The 14358-nt window shown below is 47.1% G+C and overlaps 1 protein-coding gene across 4 annotated transcripts in view; it reads left to right on the forward strand.

The window, feature by feature from the left end:
- PRDM11 (PR/SET domain 11) overlaps positions 1-14358 on the forward strand; it is an 85293-nt gene that overhangs the window by 35092 nt on the left and 35843 nt on the right. For 2 of the 4 annotated variants that reach the window (XM_078148994.1, XM_021009779.2), the window contains exons 2-3: positions 10520-10641; positions 12159-12262. In XM_078148994.1, the coding sequence (XP_078005120.1) occupies positions 10526-10641; positions 12159-12262 (220 nt within the window). In that variant the 5' untranslated portion in view covers positions 10520-10525. The remainder of the gene's footprint in view (positions 1-10519; positions 10642-12158; positions 12263-14358) is intronic. The other 2 variants (XM_078148993.1, XM_021009778.2) reach the window with 1 other exon arrangement.

The raw sequence follows: 14358 nt of genomic DNA on the forward strand, positions 1-14358 counted from the left end.
GTCTTCTTCTGGTTGTATATTTTGATCTTCTTTTTCACCAAAGTAAGATAATATAGTCTGACTCTTTTTGCACTGCTTGCTCATGATCCCAGCCAATTACTTGAGTTTTAAACTCTTTGTTAAGGTAAGAGTCTGCTTCCAATGTGGAGAATGTACTGTCCCAAGCTTCAGGGGTTTGTACAGCTGTTTTCAGAGATACTTGTAGGGACCTGTAAATTTTCAGTTCTTCCAAGGTGGTATGATAAGGGGCGAGGTGTTTGCTCCTTTCCCGGCCTGTGACCACAAGTATTCCTTTCTGTCCTGTAACTGTGAGGAGGGTTCCTCTCACAGCCACTACAAGCTCCACCACGCCAGCGTTCCTCCTCACCCCAGCACTGCCCCCAGAACTGTGACCCAGATCCAAACAGGGCAAAGCAAGAGATTCCTGCCTCAGCACTGGCAAAGAGATCCCTGCAGTCCCTCTCTGATCAGCCACTGGATTCCCTCTCCCTCTGTGGGCCAGAAGCTTGGGAAGCAGCTGCCCCCCCCCAGGGCCACGCTCTTGGGGAATGGAGCTGAAACCCCGCCTTCCTCTCTGACCACCGACAGAAACAGACTTTTCCCACTGACCTTCTAAGTTGTCTTTGGCATTAGTGGATTGAGGAGTCTGGAAACCTCCACAGCTGCCTGAGATTCAGTCCTCTGAGGCCTACTCCAGGTTCGCTGAGGCCCACGCCACGCTGCACTGCGCTCCCAGTCCGGTGCGATACACCTTTCTGATCAATCATCCAGGTTGTCTTGGGCTAGAAATTCGTTTCACTCTGTCTTTTTGTGGGTTCTGATGCTTCAGAATTTGTTTAGAGCCATTTTTTATGAGTATTTGGAGGGGTTTGAGGGAGAGCTCAAGCAAGTCACTGCTTTCACTCCGCCATCTTGGCTCTGCCCCGCAAATCCTTCCTTAGATACATACTAGCTCCATATCCCTGGGCAACCCACTTCATCTCTCTGTACCTCAGTTTCCTTATTTGCAAATGGATTCTACTGCCTCCAAGGTCCCTTGCAACCCCAAACCTATGGTGCTATGACTCCCAAACTCCAGACCTAATGCCAAAAGCTCATAAGCTTTGTCAGCTGCAGAGTGGCCTCTTTCAGTCCTACTGACCCCTTCTAGCTGGTAAGCCTCAATCAAGGGAGCCTCTCTCTCCATCCCATCCATTCCCACTGCCTGACACCCCTTCCCCTTACCCAGAGCCTGGCACTTAATGACCCAAGTGTCTTTTTCCCTGGGGATCCAGGATCTCTTGCCTTTGGAGATTATATAGGAAACCAAATATTGAGCTGGAAGAGATGTCAGATTTATCTGTGGTCCAGGAACTTGTTAAAAAAATCTTTTGATAATTCATTTCAGTATAATGGGTTTCCTTTGTACTCTTATGCATTTAAAAACATCATTCTGAGGAGTCCACAAACTTCTCCAAAATACAAGATACACAAAAAGGTTAAAAAGCCCTGATTAGTCCAATTCTCTCACTTTATAGATGAGGAAACTGAGGCCCAGAAAGTGTTAGTGGTTTGCTTACAGTCATCCAGGTAGCTGAATTGGGATTTGAACCCAGGATTTTTGGCTTCAAGTTCAATGTTCTTTCCACAACACCATGCTGCCCTTCTTGAGTCTGTGTAACCTTGGACCACTTAATCTTATGAACATCCCTCTATTGATGTGGGCGATTTAGGGGTTCACTAAGAATGATGATGTCAGAAGGTACATTGGAAAGGGAAAGAGACCTGGGTGTGAGCTTTAAGAACTCTGCCAATTGTTGCATGACTGTAAGCAAGCTCTTTGGACCTCAGTTTCCCCATCTGTAAAAATGAGAAGATGGTAGTAAGTGGCCTCTCTGATCCCTCCAAGATATGAGTTCTAAGTCTCTGGGTCTCTTGGGGGTTTTTTGGCAAAGATACTGGAGTGGTTTGCCATTTCCTTCTCCAGCTTATTTTACAGATGATGAAACTGAGGCAAACAAGGTGAAGTGACATGCCCAGGGTCACACAGCTAGGAAGTGTCTGAGGCCATATTTGAGCTCAGGAAGAGGAGTCTTCCTGATTTCAGACCCAGCGCTCTATCCACCATACCACCTAGTACTTTCCTCTAAATGGAGGTGGGGGGAATTTAAACAAAACAATGGTGAACTCTCTACTCTTCCATTAATAATCAGCATTAGCCATTGTGGTTCATCTGAATCTGAACTTGAACTAGACTGTTCAGCTTATGGCATTGTTCTCGTTGCTATATAATTCCCCAGGCACGGCTTTCTTTACTTTACTCAGCATCATGTTGCCAGTTAGCATTGGGAGAAGTAAAATCCCTGGTCAGGTCCCAATCTCTAGTCCCGACTTTTGCATAAATATAATTATTAGAATGTGAGCTCCTTGAAGGCATCGCCTCCTGGTTTGTCTAGAGTCGTGCTTTGCTTATCGAATGAATGACTGTGTCCTGTTTTGGTCTGCGGTCCTCTGGTCTCTAAGTACCTGATTTATTTTTAGCTTTTGAGCGCTATAAGTAGAATCAGGGTAATTTAGGTTTTAAATAGAAAGGAGCCATGCTTAACTCTAGGGCTCTTCTTCTGGGGCTCAAAGCCCTGCGGAGGGTCCATGGATAGATTTTAGGGGAGGCTCTGTGAACTTGGATGGGGAAAAATTATCTTTAATTTTCATAAACCTAATTAAAATCTAGCTTTTCTTTCAATTGTGAGTTTAAGAAAAAACATTACTATGAGAAATCATCCACAGGTTTCACTAGACTGCCCAAAGGTCCATGACTCCTAATAAAAGTTAAGAACCCCTTTCATTTTACAGGTGGAGAAACTGAGGTTCAAAGGATTTAATTGGCAGCTGGGTGGCATAGTGCATAGATATTCCTCTTAGAGTCAGGAAATACTGAGTTTGAATCCTGACTCAGTCACTAGGTGGATGACCCCTTACCTCTCTACACCTTAGTTTCCTCATCTGTGAAACAGGGATGATAATAATAATGCCTACTTCATGGAGTTGTTGTAAGGATCAACCATGTCTGGTGTTTCTCCTAGTTCTCCACACTGCTTGCCACGAAGAATTTGGTATGCATGTCGCCTTTCTTTCTGCCATTGACCTCCTCCACGTCTTGGCCCATAGTGAGATTGCTGGATCATAGGATAGGAATAATTTAGTGATTTTACTTTCCCCAGTTATTTTCCAGAGTGATTGGAGTAGATTCTTTCCCTCTAAATAGGTCCCATGGTCCAGGGGTTAACAACAGGTCTACTTCCAAGTTACCCAGGGTTGATGAAAGGGTCCAAAGTATGTATAAGCTACTGTATTACTATTAATTGTTATTATTATTCTTAATTATGATACACTGCTCCCATCAAAGGGATCCTGGCAGAGACAAGGGCTGACACACCCCAGCATTCACCAGCATGGGATACTATGACCCCCCGGTCAGGCAAGAGGAGGCATTTCAGGACCCCTGGGGGTTGGTCCTAGTACCCACACAGGGCTCCAGGATCCTGAGGCCCAGCCAGTTGCCCTCCTCCCGCCCCCAGGGCCTCCTGGAGCTCCTACTGTTTGCTGGACTTGGAGCTTGACTAATCTCTAAGCCTCCAGACTCAGAGGAGCCAGCTGGCATGGGCTGCCCAGCCAGCTGGCACTGAGGCCTGTGCTTATGGAGGGGCACCTGCAGGCCACTTCTCTCCAAGCCCCAGGTCACCTTAGACTTTTCCGCAAGGATACTCCAGGCAGGAGCTCCATCTAGAGTGGGAAGAATGGATTCAAATGCTCTCTTTTCCGTTATCTAGCCATGTGACATTCATCTATCATTTCCCTCCCAAGGCCTCTGCTTTCTTTCACGTTCATTGAAAAGTTTGGAGGAGGCAAGCAGGCTGTAAAATCCCTTCTAGCTGAAGCATTATACATCCAGAAGCTATTTAACTCAGAGCCTGCATTCTGGGGTCCCTTCTATTCCTGGCATGCTGTGTCCTGAGGCCCCTCCCAGCTCTGACATTCCCTGTTCTAAGGTCCTCTCCAGCTTTAACATTTCATGTTCTAAGGCCCTTCCCAGCTCTGACAATCTATATTCTAAAGCCCCTTTCCAACTGTGATATTTCATGTTCTAAGTTACTTTCCAGCTCTTGACATCCTCTGTTCTAAGGTCCTTCCGAGCTCTGACATTTTGTCCCTTACAGCTCCAAGATTGTAGTTTATAATATATAAATCTATCCCTTAATACCTTCTGCTGTGGCACATTGGGTTAGGCCAGCTTGGGGTAGAAATGGGTGGGGGCAGCAAATAGCAATGAAACACAGCCAGTGAAGCTTCAGACAGATTTTTCTCTGAATAGAATTAGAGTGGCTTGGGGAGGGAGGAGAGACAGACAGACAAGAGACAGAGAGAAGAGAGAGAGAGAGAGAGAGAGAGAGAGAGAGAAGAGAGAGAGAGAGAGAGAGAGAGAGAGAGAGAGAGAGAGTGAGAGAGAGAGGGAGAGAGAGAGAAAGGAGAGAGAGAGGGAGAGAGAGAGGAAGAGAGAGAGAGGAGAGAGGAGAAGAGAGAGAGAGAGAGAGAGAGAGAGAGAGGAGAGAGAGAGAGAGAGAGAGAGAGAGATTAAGCAGTTCATTCTTCTCCTGTTCCCTTTCCCTCATCCCTGCTAAGGGTGAGGGGTAAGGTCTGGAGAGGGAGGGGGACCTCCCTTCAAGGATCACACACATACAGAAGGAGGCAACCAAGTATTACCACTAATTCCCAGGGTGACTTTGGGCAAAGGACTTCCTGCTCTGAGCCCTTAATCTTTAAAATGAGGGTGAGGGGGACAGAGGTCGGATCAGATTGGTCTCTCAGGACCCTCAGCTCTAAAATCCAAACAAAGCTTCAAATGGAAGGAAAGTGACCTGAAGGACACTGCCATTCCCTGAAATCCCAGGGATCCTAGCTCAGTGTTGGCCCACTCTGCTGGCCAAGCAAATGGCCAAGGGCCAGGCTCAGCCGTGGGCTCCCCCAGGAGGGAGAAGGAGTCGGCCATTTAGCAGGTGTCTATGTATCTGCCCACTACGTGGGTGTCTTGTCCAGTCATTGCTAGGGGCCCATAGACGCCTTGAATGGGGTAGTGGTGGTGGTAGGGATGGAGAATAAGGATTTTTTCTTGGGAGACAGTGTTGTATGGTGGAAGTAGCTTTGACTTTGGAGTCAAAAGACTTGGATTCAATGCCGACTCTGCTTCTAACTATCACTGTGACCTTGTACCAAACATAAGCATCTTTGAGCCTCGGCGGCCTCATAAAATGAGGAGAGTGGACTTGATCTCCAAGATAGTAGTAACTCACATTTATATAGGGCTTGTCACATTATCTCATTGGAGCCTTCCAGCTGAGCTGTGACAGATGAGAAAACTGGGGAAGGGAGGAAGGAAGGAAGGAAAAAAGGAATGGAAGGAGGGAAAGGAGGAAACAAGTGTTTTTTAAGCATTTCTGTGCCTGGCACGGGGCTGACCTTGCTAACTGAGTGGCATCGTGGATTGTGCCCTGGGTCTGGAATCTGGAGGACCTAAATTCAAATCCTGCCTCTCAGACATTAGCTATGTGACTCAGCCTCTGTTTTCCTCACCTGTAAAATGGTAGTAATAGCCCCTACCTCAAAGGGTCATTGTGAGATAGTACTTGGAAAGCACCTTGTTAACCTTAAAGTGCTGATAAATACTGGCTCTCTTGGGTTGTTGTTATCAATCATCCTGGGTAAGGTCTGACCTTCTCGAGGTGCACCTCTGAGGCTCAGTTGTGGTTTTGACCTTAGTCGGATCGCTTCTCGTCTGTATATGGACATAAGCAGGAGGGAGTGAACATGAAGTCTCCCGAGTAGGGAGCATTCATTTCCATTTCCCAGATTCAAACAGAAGAGAGAAGGGTGCCAAGGTAGTTTCAGCCAGGTATTGCTCAGGGCACTGGCCCAAGGCTAACAACCCGCAGCTTGCAGAGCTAGCGCCTTCCACGAGCAGGCCAGCAGGCGGGCGGCAGGCAGGCAGGCAGGCCAGCTCTCCCTCTCCTTCTGCCGAAGGCACCCTGGCCCCCAGGGCCTGTGCAAGGCCCCCTGCCCCTCCTCCCCCATCCTCAAGTGCTCAGCCCTGCCCCCACCCCAGCACCTATCACACAGAGCCAGACACCCAAACACCCGCCTCCTCTTCTCCTCCACCGTCCCCCTCCACCCCCTCCTTCTTCCTCCCCTCCCTTTTTCCAGTCCTGTGTCCTGGTGAGGCTTCAGGCCCCCAAAAGGAACTCTGTTGATTTCCCCCTCCTACACACACACACACACACACACATATACTCCTTGGGAAGAAAGCCAGGGGCCCGGTAAGTGGGGCCCTCTCTAGCTGGGCCTGCCTCCAAAAGGCCTCTGTGCATTGAGGGTGGGAGGGGGAGCTGAGCTTCTGAGGGAGCTCCCCCCTTCTCCCCCTCCTGGGCACACAGCAGCCCAGCTGCCCCCCTCTCTGGCCTCCCAGCTTCCGCCACCCTCCCGAAACACCAGCCAACTGCCTGCCCCCAAGGCCAGCATGAAGGCACATGTCCCTGCAAAGAATGTGGCCCCGCTGCTGCCTGCCAGGAAGGTTAGTAAAAAGGAAGGGAGCTTCTATCTCTCCCCCCTCCCTTGCCCCTATGGCCTCCTTCCCCCGGGGCTGCTCTCCTCCTCCTCTCCTAGGTCAGTCTCCTCCGCCCAGCCTCTGTCTCTGGGCTCTGCTCTTCTCTTTTATCTCTCCCTTTCCTTGCTAGGAGTCAGGGCTTGACGTTTGAGAGTCAGCCGGGAGGGTGAGAACAGCCCAGAATCTGGCACCATCTGCTCCTTACCTGGGTGGTCTGGGGGAAATCTTTCAGCAGCTCCTGGTGTCAGTTTCCCTCTCTGTAAAATAAAACGGTTGGACTAGATGGTTTTGGAAATCACAGACCTAGAACTGCAGGGGGTCTCAAAAGCCATCTGATGCTAAACCCCTCTTTTACAGAGGAAGAAAGGGAAGTGACTCACCTAAGGTCACCTAGGATGCTTTCATTTTTGCCTTCCTATCCCCTGCCCCTGACAGAGAGCTTCGTTTATATAGTGAGTGCTTAATAAATGCTTGTTCGGTTACCTTGCATTGACAGGCAAAGCTGGGCTTTGAACCCCAAGTTCTAGCCTCCATTGACAGTACTCCACATTGCCACCTTGGCCGGGGGCTGGAACTCCACAGCCCTGTTTTGGGCCTATGGGCAAAGTCTGAGTCTCACTCTAATCTATCATAGGGTTTAGTACTCAGAGGGATCCTGAAGATTATTCCCCGTTTTATAATTAAGGACACTGAGGCTCAGTGGGATTGTACAATCACACAGGTAATATATATGGATCAAGATTGGAACTCAGGTCCCATGACTACAATTCAATGACCATATTGGCCACATATGTCCTGAGCCTCAGTTTTCTCTTCTGTAAAATGGGGCTAATACTGACTTCACTACCTGCTTCAGAGGAAAGTGCTTTGCAAACTGTAAAGAGGGTTGGGAGGAAAGGAGATGTGTGGAGTCATTGTGTTTACCAGAGTCATGCTGCTAGCCAGCTGGGTTTTGGGGCCCCAGGGTTGTGGCTAAAAGGGACTTGGTTGTTTTGAGATGGGTGTGACCAGGCAAGGCCTGCAGGAGTGGCTTTTTATGTCAGAAGTGCAGCTGGGGTCCTCCTTGACTAGATGGGAGACTGTGGCCTGTGACCCATCCTTCCCATGAGTTCACAGGAACCTGGAGACATTTTCAGACGATGGGTCTCAATAGGAGGGGCTAAAACCTGGGGGAAGGGAGATGCCAGGGCATTGGCTGGTGACGCTCCCAAAATCAGGGGTGCCCAGCCAAGATTTAAATGCTCATCTCTTATCTCTCATTCAAAAGGGCCACCCCCTCCACTTCTGAGGCTTATACTTTGTAGGGAAAGAAGGCTATTACATCAATCAGCAAAGATGGAGATAGTCATTATTGGAAGGTCTGTGGGAAGATAAACACCCTAACACACTATTGATGGAGCTCAATTAACCCACCCATTCTGGAAAAGGTTTGGGGATTATTGGAGAGCAGCGACTTTTTCTTTTAAATGGTTCTTTGTTGTAGTTGGTACCTGGAACCTGCAATTGTCGGAGGGATTGACTGATTGAGAAAAGTGACTAATCTATTCATAACCTTTGATCTTGGGATATCATTATTAGATTTTTACCCCAAGAATGTGGACAGAAAGAAAAGCCCCATTTGCATCAAAATACCCACAGTGGCATTTTTTAGGATAGCAAAAGGCTGAAAGCAGAGTGGGCGCCCAGTGACTGGGAAATGATTACTGAAATTGGAGAAAATTAATGTTGAATGATCACTGAACTTCAAGGAACAACAAAAGTGAAGAAAAAGAGGATGTTATGGACAGACAGCTGCTCGGGATGGGGGGAGGGAATGGTGGGGAGGGGAAGGGGGAGGGGGTCAGAAAGACATAAGTTCATGCCTTGTCTCTGGCCATGTGACCATTGGCTAGTCCTTCAACTTCCCCTAGCCCTCTTATTTCCCTCTTACCTTCCTTCTGTTAATTATTTCCTAATCATCCAATATGTAGCCTGGCGAATTTGTTTACATGTTGTCTACTCTATTACATTGTGAGCTCTTTTCCAGCCGGGGCTGTTTCTTTGGTTTCTTTGTATCCCCAGAGCGTAGCAGCCTGCCTGACACTTAGTACATGCTAGGTGGTTGGTTGATCATCAGGGCCCAAGGCAATGTTCAACAACTGTAAGTGGAAGAGGAGTTGCCTCTCTTTATAGTTAGAGGGAATTTCCGTACCAGGACCCATCATTTCCCCCAAACTGATTTAATGGCAGGTCCAGATCCCCTTCCACCTTCAAAGGAATGATGAATATGAAGCATATAGGATATAGAGAAAGAGGGAAAGACTTGCAGAGTGAAGAAAGAAAAACCAGGAAAAAATACATTCAGTGTCTACGGTAATGCAGACAAGAGCAAGGAATTCAGACCGAGAGCAGTGGCCAGGGTTGGTTCTGGAGGACTGACAACAAAACACACTGTCTTCCTTTCTGTTAAGAAATAGCAGCGAATTGTGTGTGCTTCCAGTCATAGTTACCATATCGGATGGTTTTGTTGAGCTGTTTTTAAAGAAAAAGCCCGACGTACATGTGCCTGTACTGGGGAAGGGGGGTAGGAAGAGTTGCTTCTTGACAAGGGGTTGTATTAAAAGAGAATTTATCAATAAAACATAAAGGGACATTGAAGTCTGGTACAGCATGGTAGAAAGAGGGAACACGTGTTTATTAAGCACCTTCTATGTTGTAGGCAATGTGCTCACGCTGGATCTTCACAGTAACCCTGGAAGATGGGTGATGCTCTGATCTACATTTGACAGTTGGAGAAACTGTGGTAAACCTAGGTTAAGTGACTTGCTCAGGGTCACACTGGTAGTGAGTGTTTAAGGCTGGATTTGAGCTCAGGTCTTCCTGACCAGGCTCTATCCACTGGGGCCACCTAGCTGCAATAATATTTAACAACTTTCCACATATGCTTCTGTGACCCTGGTCAAGTCATTTAACATCCCTGGGCCTGTCTCTCATCTGTGAAACGAGAAAGTTGGATTTGGTGATCTCTAGGCCCTCTCAGTGCTAAAGCAGCTAGGTGCAAGGTGGACAGAGTGCTGGACCTAGACTCAGGAAGACTTGAGTTCAAATCTAATCTTAGACTCTTACTATCTGGTTAACCCCGAGCATATCACTTAACCCGCCTGCCTCAGTTTCTTCATCTGTAAAATGGGGATAATAACAATACCTCCCTCCCTCCCCAGAGTTGTTGTGAGGATAAAACAGGTTAATATTCCAAAGCACTTTGTGTAATTTATAAGCCATGTATATGTTGGCTATTATGATGGTCATCATCATCATCATCATCATCATCATCATAATCATCATTAAACCATTGATCCTGTGACCATATGTATCCACTGGTGGGCACACAAAATGGGCAGGACTCTCAAAACTTCAGAGCTCAGGATTTGAATTTAGAGCTGCCTCCCTTGTCCTCATCACATCTCTGGTCTGTTCTGCTACCTGCCCAGGAACTGGGTGGGACCTTCTTGGCCTGTACTCTTTGATTTGGGGTGGAGGCATGGTTGAGGGCAACCTTTCCTTGTACCCATACCAACCACTGGGTCTTGATGTCTCTGAGTAACTTCCTACTTAGCTTGGGCTGCTTCATGCCTGCCCCGCCCCCAACCCCCTTACATGGCTTCAGGCAACCCCAAGACTAGCTTGGGGTAGAAACGAAATTTCCTCTTGGCCAGGATACAACTGATTTTGTCATTGATGTTCTTGGAGTTTCCCCCAGCAATGGCCAGAGTTCACTGGCTTCAAGGGTAACAAGAAACCACTTGCTATCTCTCACCCATTCCCAAGCCTGCCCACTCCATCACTCACGCCTCTCCCCTTCCTTCTTTGTTCCTTTCCCCCAATCCCCTTTTCCCCTGTCCCTAGAACAGAATGACTGAGAACCTGAAGGCCTGCTTGGCTCATACCCAGGCTTCCATGGGGGAGATGGTGACTGTGAAGACAGAGGTCTGCTCACCCCGACGGGACCAGGAGTATGGTCAGCCCTGGTAAGGCATCTCCCATCAGGCTGCCAGGGTGGGCGTTTTGGGTAGGGGCTGGATTTGGGTTCATTTGGCTCATCAAGGGAAAAGCCTCAAGTTATAGGAATCATTGCATTTGAGAGATAAAAAAGGAACCTTAGGACATAGAATATAGAATTTCAATATTGGAACAGACCTGAGAACCTAGAGTAGAGATTTTTAAATTTATTTTATTTCCATCAATTAACAAGCATTTGATTTTTTTCTACTTCCTCATTGGAAAAGAAAAAGAAAACCTTTGTAACACATGCCTAGTAAGACAAATTCCCTAATTAGCCATGTCCAAAAATGCAGGTCTCCTTCTCCATCTTGAGTTCATCACTTCTTTGTCAGTAAGTGGGTAGTGAGCTTCATCATCTGTCCCCTTAGAGTAGTGGCTGGTCGTTGCATTGGTCAGGGTTCTTCCAAATCTCTCCAAGTTGTTTGTTTTTTTGCCATTTTGTTATTGAATGCATCGTTCACTCACAGTGAGTTCATATTAGTCTTTCCAGATTTTTCTGAAATAATCCTCTTTGACATTTCTTATGGGACAGTAGTATTCCATTACATTTATAATTCGTTCAGCCATTTCCCAGTTTATGGCTATCCCCCTTAGTTTCCAGTAATTTTCCCACTATAAAAAGCTCCTATAAATAGCTTGGTACATAAGGGTCCTTTAACTTTTTCTTTGATCTCTTTGGGATATTAGCTGAGTACTTGTATTGATTCAGAACATAGAGGGTCAGAGCTGGAAGGGACCTTAGAACATAAAATGTAAGAAGTGGATGTTACCTATTAGAGCAGAATGAACTTAAGAACAGTGCATATAGAATAGTAGAGATGAACGTGTCCTTAGGAGACAGAACAGAGAAGGCCAGAGCTGGAAGGGACATTAGAAAATAGAGCATAGCATTTTAGAAACAAAAAGATCTTAGAATATTAATGCTAGAGAGGTCATAATATCGTAGACTGGTATCTAGAAGGGATTTTTAGAGATCATGTCATTCACACTTCCTCCTCCCATTGAATCAAAGAAAAGAGGGCCCAGAGAAGTTGCAGTGACCACCCTAAGGTCAAAGAGGTCCCCAGAACACAATGGGAAATCCAGGTCTTAAGCCCAGTTCTCCTGAGTGCCAGTGCTGGGTTCTTCCCACGCTGGGATTTGCTACCACACTGCCTTAATATGTACATCTGCCCAGTTTTGCACTGAGGCCACATAGAAGATTACTCTTAGCTCAAGGGTCTAAGCAGTCCTTGATGAAGCCAAGAGACATTTCATAGGGTACTGTGGTGGGTAAGGGATGGGCGCATGCCCTGTCCACAGGTGGGATAGGTCTGGCTTAGTTAATTGGGTAGCTGGAGTTGATGGGAAGCCTAGGCTAAGGCCTGGAGGGGTGGAGGCAGGGGGATCCCTGCCTGGCCGCTAGCTTGTCTTCCTACCCTTAGTGCTCGGCCCAACCAAGTTTTCCTCTCTGTTTCCTTGTCTCCTTCCCTGACCTTACCAGCTCCGGGAGGCCTGACCCTCCATCCATGGAAGTGGAATCCAAGAAGCCGAAGGGGAAACGAGAGCTGATCATGACCAAGAGTTTCCAGCAAGTAGACTTCTGGTGTAAGTGGGGCCTTGGCTGGTGCTCCCCACTCCCTTTCGATAAGTCTCCCTCCACCCCCTGGGAAGGAGGTCAGGAGGGACCTCAAGTTCGGAGCACGATGACATGTTCTAGAGACACTAGAAGATTATGGTGAAGTGGTAGGCATTGGCAACTACTCTTAGAACGTAGAACCTTAGAGGATGGGTGAGGAGAGACTCAGAACTGAGGGGTCAGGAGCTCCTTCTCTGAGCCTAAACATTTTGAGGGGTGGAATGGGGCCGGAGACCAGGTCTAAGCCCATAGCTCAGAATCCTAATCAGGAAGACAACCTGGAATGGTGTTCTACCCGCTTCTTCCCATGCAGTTCTCAAGCAGTGGGGAACATAGAACTTGGTGGCCCCAGTCCTCCATGCAAATGGGCTCAGCCTTCCGAATGGAGGGTGGTGATGGACAAAGTCAATCAGTCATTCATTCAACAAGTATTAATTAAGTGCTTGCTATGTGCCAGACATTGGCCTAAGAAAGTAAAAAATACAATCCCTGTCCTCTTGGAGCTTACAGTCTAATGGGAGAAAACATGTAAACAGCCACATACTTACAAGATGGATGCAATGTAAATAGGAGGTAATCTCAAGAGGAAGGAGCTAGCAGTGGGAGATGGAGGGGCATCAGGAAAGAGGAGGTGAAAGGGGCCATTTGACTCTAGCTTCATGGAATATTTTAATTACAAAACCTCAGAGGCAGAAGGGACCCCAGAGGCCCTTTAGTCCGACACATTATTGTTCAGTTGTTTTCCAGTCATGTCCGACTCTTCGTGATCCTGTTTGGGGTTTTCTTGGCGAAGATATTGCAGTGGTTTGCCATTTCCTTCTTCAGATCATTTTACAGATGAGGAAACTGAGGCAAACAGGGTGAAGTGACTTACCCAGGGTCTCACAGCTAGTAAGTGTCTGAAGCTGGATTTGAACTCAGGAAGATGAGTCTTCCTGACTCCAGGTCCAGCACTCAGTGCACCATGGCACCACCTAGCTCCCCTATCCAAGCCCATCATACCTGACACGAGAAACCTCATTATAGAATACCAGAGTAGTGGTGGCCTAGCCTTAGCTTGAAGACGATCCCTGAAGGGGTAGCTCCTTATCTCCAATGGCAGCTCTTGTGGACAGCTGTAATTATGAAGGTCTTCCTGATAGCACACTTAAATTTGCTTCTTGGAAACTTATGTCTTGCTCCTGGGAAGACACTGAGCACAGCAAGTCAACTCTCCCTTGTGCATAAATGTTGGATTTAAAATATTGGATGACAGGTGCCGTCTCTCTGCCTACATCTTCTCTGCTCCATGTTAATCACATGTTTCTTCAGCTGATTCTCAAATAGCATGAACTTGGAATCTTGGAGTAGGCCCCCTCTAAATGTAGAAGAGAGAATATTAAAGCTTAAAAGAGGCCTTAGAACATAGCATGTCAGAACCAGAAAAAGCCTTAGAACACGGAATGTCAGAGCCAGAAGGGACCTCGGAAAATGGAATGTCAGAGCTGGAAGGGGCCTTAGAATACAGAATGTCAGAGCTGGAAGGAGCCTTAGAACAAAGAGTGTCAGAGCTGGAAAGGGTCTTAGAACAGAGAATGTCAGAGCTAGAAGGGACCTTGGAACATGGAATGTCGGAGCTGAAAGAGGCCTTAGAATACAGAATGTTAGAGCCAGGAGGGACCTTGGCACATAGAATGTCAGAACTGGAAGGGGTCTTAGAACAGAGAATTGTTAGAGCCAAGAGGGGCTTTAGAATGTCAGAGCTGGCAGGGGCCTGAGGACAAAGAATCTTAGAGCTGGAAGAGACCTTGAAAAAGAGATTATTACGATTAGAAGGCCCTTAGATCAATCAGTCAACAAGATCTTATTTATTAATGTTAATTTTTTTTAATCCCTCCTGTTTCAGTCCCCTTTGAAAAGAGAAAAACAGAAACAAAATCCTTGTAATGAATGTGTGTAGCAAGCAAACAAATTCCCTTATCAGCCAAAAAAACCCGTGCTTCCCGACCTGCACTCCGTGCCTGTCACCTCTCTGGAAGGAGGAGGGCGGCATATTTCATTGTGAATCCTTAGAATCGTGGTTGGC

This window comes from Phascolarctos cinereus, unplaced genomic scaffold, assembly GCF_003287225.1.
Source record: "Phascolarctos cinereus isolate Bilbo 61053 unplaced genomic scaffold, phaCin_HiC Scaffold_9;HRSCAF=440, whole genome shotgun sequence".
NCBI lineage: Eukaryota > Metazoa > Chordata > Mammalia > Diprotodontia > Phascolarctidae > Phascolarctos > Phascolarctos cinereus.